Below are 7,544 nucleotides of genomic sequence, written 5' to 3'. Positions count from 1 at the left end.
CGCTACTGGGGATCAAACCCACAACCTGGGCATGTGCTCTGAACAGGAATCGAACTCAGGACACTTCAGTCCGCAGGCCAACTCTCTATCCACTGAGCAAAACTGCCTAGGGCAGTGGTTGGCAAACTGGGGCTCGCGAGCCACATGCGGCTCTTTGGCCCCTGGAGTGTGGCTCTTCCCCAAAATACCACATGCGGGCGTGCACGTACAGTGCGATTGAAACTTCGTGGCCCATGCGCAGAAGTTGGTATTTTGTGGAAGAGCCACACTCAAGGGGCCAAAGAGCCGCATGTGGCTCGTGAGCCGCAGTTTGCCGACCACTGGCCTGGGGTATTAAAATTTCAAATGTAATTAAGGTATTACATATTGTAAGTCAAAAATGACTTAAAGTGCTTTCGATATTTCAGAGTTAATTATAGCACAAGTGATTTACTAACTCGAGTCAGAAAGTCCTGACCTAGAAATATATATCACACTGCCATTTCTGCCACTGGAGGTGGTTTATAATCGGGTGAGCTCTGGCGTCATACTATCTAGGTTTGCAGCTTACTTCTGCCTCTCTCTAAGCCTCAGTTTCCCCATCTGTAAAACACAAATGGCAACAATGCCCACCTCCAGAGTGTATTGGGGAGATGAAGGAAGATAAGTCCATGCAAAATACTTAACGTTTTGCTTGATAAATGGTAAGCTCTCAATATATGTTACTAAGATGTAATTCTCTTACAGGCTTTAAAAACAATTCAAGCCTGGCCGGTGTGGCTCAGTGGTTGGGTGTTGACCCATGAACCAAGAGATCACAGGTTCAATTCCCGGTCAGGGCACATGGCTGGGTTGGGGGCTCACTCTCCCCAGTCCGTAGTGAGGGGCATGCAGGAGGCAGCATTCTCTCTCATCAATGTTTCTCTCTATCCCTCTCCCTTCCTCTTTCTCTCTAAAATAAAAATTTAAAAGAACAATTCAGAAAGGATTAGCAATTTCAGAAAGTTAGGACATTGCACATATATGGAAGAAATTTCAGAAGAGGGGATAAATTAAAGCACATTGCTGATAAGGGAGATGAAAAGCTTTAAAAGTGAGAAGAACATTGTTAAAGTCCCAGGGACCTTAAAAAAAATTTTTTTTCTGGGAAGTAGAGACAATTTGTTCAACTGTTTCCTAATAACTATATTTAACATACAGGTCTAGGTAAACACTACAAATACTTCTTAGTCTCCCCATCCCACATATTTCCACGAAAGGGCATTTATAAGTGCTGAAGGAACGAAACTCACGCTGCATGCTGAAGCCTTACCTTGCAGATCTAGACAGAGAAGGGGCATGCACTAGGTCGTCGGGAAAACCGGAAGGCCGCATGCAAACGAGGTGCTACAAGACTACAGAACTAGCATTAGTACATATTCACAGAGTTAGTTTCATGGAGCTCGTCAAAGGAAATGACTCCTATTTAGATCTCTACTTGTTAAAAAGTGAAAATGAGTTAAATGCAGGGTGGCGAAAGAGTAATGGACTAATGCTATGTGTATAAATATTAAAGATAAGAAGATAAAGATACAGGAAGGTGAAAGAATACATTTGAACATCAGAGAAACATTTTCTAGATACTTGATTTTCTTAAGAGGATTATTAAAACAAGGAATTAATTTGTTAGTACATCCCATTCTATGCATAAGATTTATACAGCAAGTTCAAGTTCCATTTTAGAATATACAATGCTTCACGTATGACCCCTACGTTCTTCCCAGGAAACTGGGACTAGGGTTCCCACTTTGTAAATGGTTTAGACCTAAGGATATTGCGAAGTCTATATTCCTATTACCTCAGAGTGGGTCTTCATTTTATTCTAATGACTACTTAATTTTTTTTTCTTCATTATGTAGGTAGTATGTGCCCATTGCAGAGGATTTGGAAGCGGTAGAACCAGAAATACAAATAATTCCCAGTCCCATTGTTAACATTCTTTTTATTTCTTTGTGATTCATATTGTATATGTATAAAATTTTTTCTAATACTATCATAGTATAACATATTCTATAGCTTTATTTTCTACTTTCATATGTAATGAAATCATACACATTTTGGATATATTTTTTTAAGCTTTGAAATGCCATTTTTAAGTAACTGGGCCATATTTTATTTCACTAAACCCTTCCCATTATACGCTTAAGTTGGTTCCAATATTTTTTGCCATTAGAAACAACACAGGAATGGACATCGCTGTTCACAAATCTTTCTTCTGATTCCTGTTTATTCCCTTAGATTAGATTGCAATAAAGGAATTATCGGCTATGTGCACATCCTATGCTTGAAACATCTTCTGGCCTCCTGTAAGCAGCCTTTAGAAAGCCGCACAGGTTCCCACTCAAACTACAGGTGTAGGTGCCTGCCCTGGGCCAGCGAGCACACTTGCTTCTGTTCTACTAAACTCATTTCATGTCACTCCATTAGTTTTCTAAGTCAAATCATTAAAAAATGTATAAGTTTTGTTGTGGGAAACTTCAGTTGAGTATCACATACTGCCCACATCTAGTATTGCATGTAATGCCTTAAAAACCTATCTTTTAAAGGTCCAACTCATCAACCCACGTATGTTGAGTGATCTGTCCTTTTGCATTGTTAAAATAAATTGGCGAGTTTCAGTTGGGGAGGATGAAAAATGTTCTGGAGACGGACAGCGGTGATATTTGCACCACAACGTGAATGTACCTAATGCCACTGAATGGCATTAAAATGGTGAAATGGTAAATATTATGTTATGAATTCTGTACCACATACACATACACAAAAGAAGCCATCAGACTGTGAACAATGTGAATAATGGAGTTGAAGGTTCCAGAACCTTTTTTCATTGTTAGCTCAGTTGACCATTAGATATTATGGCTTTAATTGGCCATTTCAAATAATAATCAAGACATAATTATATTTCCTAAAGAAATACAGATTTTCTGTTTACTGCTAGAGGGGAAAAAAAAACAGTATTTACACTAACTTCTGTCTCCTAATTTAGAAAGAACTCTATGCTATAGAAAAATGTAGAATTGTTATTACCTTTTCCTTCTTTCCCATAGCCCAGGGCAGGAGGAATGACGAGCTTTCTCTTCTCTCCCACACACATTCCCTTCAAGCCCTGGTCCCAACCTTTGAGAGCCTCCAGGATGCCCAGGGTAAACCAAATGGGCTGACCATTGTTATGTTTGTGGCTACAATAGAAAGAAAACCCATTAGAACATTTTAGTAACTTTGTTATTGCTGTAGTACATTTTCCCCACCCATAAGTGATTAAATTTGGAAATTAATGAAAACAGCCACACACACACACACACACACACACACACACACGTCAACTTTATGATATAATTCAATTCACTGCCAAAATTTCTTTTTTTTTTTTTGCCCAAATTTCTTGATGCAAATTTCACACTGTTGACTTTGCTAGAGAAGTACAGATGGCATAATAATAAAAACAATAAACAATTGTTATTTTAAAAATTTTTTACTGTTTTATTTGTTTTGTTTTTGTTCGTTTTTTTGAGAGAGAGAGAAAGAGAGACAGCAAAATTTGTTGTTCCACTTATTTATGAATTCATTGGTTGCTTGTTGTATGTGCCCTGACCGGGGATCTAACCCTCAGCCTCGGTGTATCAGGAAGATGCTCTAACCAACTGAGCTACCTGGCCAGGGCTTAAAAATATCAACAATTATTTTAGCAATTACCATATGCCAGGCATTACCCCAAATACTCTTCTTCTTTTAATTCTAACAATGATCATATGGGGTAAGGACCATTTCCCCCTGTGATACAGATGAGGAAACTGCGGTTAAGAGTGCCAGTATCTGACTTAACTACAAAGTTCAAGGTCTTAACCACAAAGCGATGCTGTCCCAGGTGCAGAAGAGGGAGAACAATAGTTAAAAGTGGGTGGGTTTGGGGAGGAGGAGAAGGGCTAGGGAGAATTTATGGGTCCATACCCACACAGACACTGAAGGTCAGGAGCATAGTATCTTCTCACCTGCCTACAAACTTTCCTTATGTACAGCCTGCTGACGGCCCTGATAGCTGGAAAAGGCTGCTCTTCCACCTCCCCCACCCTTTATCCCGGCTCAGACCCTGGCCCACCTCTCTCCGCAGGGGTCTACTGTGGGGTGTGCAGGAAAGCCTGGAGGAATGGCCCCCCAAGGACGGAGGAAGAAGAGAATGGTCAAGATATCCTGGCTGATGAGCTAAAGGAAGGCCAGCCCAAGAAAACCAAGCTGTGGAGCTACTGGAGGGCTTGAGGGCTGAGTAGTGTCTGAGTCCCTGTTAGCTCCCTTTTGGCACAATAAGGAAAGTGTTCTTCTATGCAAGTGTTTCTTGTAGGTGAGAAGGGAAGTCACCCTACTAGGTTTCAAGGGTACCATGATCATTAAGTCTAGATAAAGGCTATTACTTCCTCTTTTCCTCCATTTCTCCCATGATCAAAGGAACTTTTGTTCCAATTGTAGAAAATCTGGTAAGGGTAGAGAAAAAAAGGAAAAAAGAATCTACCACCCAGCAGACTGCAGTTTAGGCACACTTCTTGTCACGGCAAAGGGATTTCAGCTTCTGTTTATTTACCACATAGGCTATGGTTCTAGAAATGGCAAACATGCCTTATAAATGGGTCCATTTATGGCACTTCATCATTCTCAGGGCAGGCAGTTTCTGGCCATTTACACGGAGGCTGCACGACCACAGGGCCCTCAGCAGTTACCAGACGTTAGTAACAAACCGCTGAAAAGTGGACCATGACCATCACCGTAGTCCACCTAGGTTTTTGGTTCTGAGACATGGAAGACTCTAGGTCCAATTTTTGTAATCATAAAAATTATTTTATAATAATAAGTGGTCCTTCTTTATCTTGACAACATGTTTCCAACAAGACCTGCAAAGATCTCCTTACATAAACACATTTCAGTGTTTTAAAAATATGGTAAAACTTGGTACACGCTAGCTTTCCTGCCCAGGGGCTGGGGTAGGTGGGCGGGTTCTCACTGGCTTTACCTGCGGGGTCGAATGACTTACGTGGAGTGAAATAAAGAGCCATCCTTTTCTAAGTAGCCTTCGTAGTGGACCAACATCAAGTCGCCCCCCTTGGTCTTGCGATGGCAGATGAACGGCTTCTGGAGCACTTCGACCTTCACTTCTGGCTCGGGGATCAGCGCCCCACTCAGGGAAGTGACCAACAGCGCCAGGACCGAGTTCCACAAGAAGAGCCTCATGTCGCTGGAGCAGAAGTTCCTACAAACACAGAGAGAGGACCCCGGACCTCATAGAGTTAAGGATGTAGCTGATGGCTCCAGGGCGACGGCCTCGGGCAAGTTCATGACTCTCCCTTCCCAGCAGACGTGGCACGTCTACTACCCGCAACTTTCCCACGCACTGCGACCTCGCCTCTAAAGGGTTAAACCCAAACCTGGAGCCGGAGTGGCTCTGACTACGTGGTCGTCGGAGAATGACGGCCTCCCATTGGCTGACATTGCTGTCCTTCAGATGCCTCTCAGCCAATGACGTTGCAAGAGGGTAATTTACAGCCCACTGGAGCGGGAGTCGCCCGGCGGCAACCCACCTGGAGTGGTCCTAGAGCCCGGCGGATGGAGGCATTCCCCCACTTGGAATTTCGGAAGAGAGGTGGGGCGCGGAGCTAACCCGGAAACTCCCCGGGCAGATGTGCACGTGTCAAGTACCCCGACTGAGGGAGGTGGGAAGATTCCTGGGGCCTTGTGAAAACTGTACAAGTTTCCGGAAATACTCATTTACTCTCGCTGTAGGTGAGAAGCCCCCACAATTTCACAATCCAAGACTCCCGCTATTGCTTACTATTTACTAGTAACTGACCCAGCGGTTCTCAACCTGTGGGTCGCGACCCCTTTGGTGGTCGAACGACCCTTTCACAGGGGTCGCCTAAGACCATCCTGCATATCAGATATTTACATTACGATTCATAACAGTAGCAACATTACAGTTATGAAGTAGCAACGAAAATAATTTTATGGTTGGGTCACAACCTGAGGAACTGTATTTAAAGGGCCAGAAGGTTGAGAACCAGTGGCAGAAGACTTACACCGCCCTGTAGGGTTCCCATGGGTTACCTTCACTACACTGCCAGTAGGCAGGGTCTTTTATCCCATATAAAACGCGTATAGTTAAGCTAGGAGAGATTACGAGTCCTGTTTAAGGTTATTCAGCCCCAAAGCAGTTGAGCTCCGCCTTCAAACCAGGTCTGATGCATTCTATGCCGAATAGCGTTATGGCTAGTAATAATGTATTACTTAGATGTTCTTACTGCAGAGGATCAGTAACAGCTTCTATTGAGGATAAGCGCGGCACACTCCCGCTTAGAGAAGAAATGGTAATCACGGTTACGAGTTACATAGGTTCATCTCAGTTTAAAATGTTTTAGTTTTACATTTTCCCTCTAATTTCAAAAGCAGTACATGTTCATTATACTCGATTCGGAAGAAACTGTAAAGCACTAAAGTAGGGTTTTCACTTAGAATACAGAAGCTGGATTCCATTTGAATTTCAGATAAAAAACGAATTGTTCTGTATTTTTATTTGCTAAATACGGCAAGTAAACCTTATGCTAAAGAGGGGGAAAAAAGAACCCTGGCTGGTTTGGCTCATTGGATAGAGCATCAGCCTTTGGACTGAAGGGTCCCGGGTTCGATTCCGGTCAAGTGCACATGCCTGAGTTTCGGGCTCGATCCCTGGAGGGGCCATGCCAGGAGGCAGCTGATCGATGACTCTCTCTCATCATTGATGTTTCTGTCTCTCTCTCCCACTCTGAAATCAATAAAAATATATTTTAAAAAAAGAAAAGGGGGAGGGGAGATAGCCTATAATGTCACAAATAACCTTATCATTTTGGTGCATGCTTCTGTGATATGTGCCTAAAATAACTTGGATCCCATTGTACACTTTGTTTAGTAATCTGCTCTTTCCACTCATCTATTGTTAACATTCTCCCTGCTCAGATAACCTTAGCCCGGAACGCTCTCACACTTTCATAGGCCTAGGAACTCCATGCAGATTGCGATTTGGGAGGTCGGGGCTAGAGGCGAGATTCTGCAATTCTGCAATCCCAGGTGGTGCCAGTGCTGTTGCCCACGGGCCACATTTCTGGTGGCGAGGCCTTAGCATTTCGACATTGCGTTCACATTGGCTACGCAGCATTCTGTCGCGAACCTCCCATCATCTCCGTAAGCCCTATTGTTGGGTCCCTCGAGTGTGTAGGACCAATCGACAGCCTTATATCGACAGGGGACCAGAACCCAGGGGCCGCCTCAGGGGCCACGTGAACGCCCAAACATCGCGAGGTCGGACCCGACCTACCCAGGGCACCATTCACAGCGAGCGCGTCGCACACCTGTCCCAGCGGCTTCCCCCCTCCTTTTGCACCCAGCACTTCCTCCCCTGCCCGCCTCCCGGGACTCCATTTCCATTTCCCAGCGGGCCTCACTGGCTCCGGCAGCCCCGCCCCTGTCGTCACCGCCAAAACCCGGAGTAGATTTTCACTCCCTGCGCGCCA

General features: G+C 44.0%; 2 protein-coding genes across 2 annotated transcripts in view; one reads left to right on the top strand and one right to left on the bottom strand.

Moving 5' to 3' along the window:
* Positions 1-5,418, bottom strand: part of FKBP14 (FK506 binding protein 14) — a 7,024-nt gene extending 1,606 nt beyond the window's left edge. The window contains exons 1-2 of the mRNA XM_006088745.3: positions 5,039-5,418; positions 3,046-3,197 (exon numbers count right to left, since the gene is read on the bottom strand). Of these exons, the coding sequence (XP_006088807.1) occupies positions 3,046-3,197; positions 5,039-5,235 (349 nt within the window). The 5' untranslated portion in view covers positions 5,236-5,418. The remainder of the gene's footprint in view (positions 1-3,045; positions 3,198-5,038) is intronic.
* The window catches only part of PLEKHA8 (pleckstrin homology domain containing A8), a 49,660-nt gene continuing 47,349 nt past the window's right edge, over positions 5,234-7,544 (top strand). Inside the window, exon 1 of the mRNA XM_014455860.2 lies at positions 5,234-5,330. Coding sequence (XP_014311346.2) covers positions 5,234-5,330 — 97 coding nt within the window. The remainder of the gene's footprint in view (positions 5,331-7,544) is intronic.

The sequence above is a fragment of the Myotis lucifugus genome, unplaced genomic scaffold, assembly GCF_000147115.1.
Source record: "Myotis lucifugus unplaced genomic scaffold, Myoluc2.0 scaffold_52, whole genome shotgun sequence".
NCBI classification, from domain to species: domain Eukaryota; kingdom Metazoa; phylum Chordata; class Mammalia; order Chiroptera; family Vespertilionidae; genus Myotis; species Myotis lucifugus.
The sequence above is the reverse complement of the archived record's forward strand: the minus strand, read 5'-3'. Positions and strand labels throughout refer to the sequence as shown.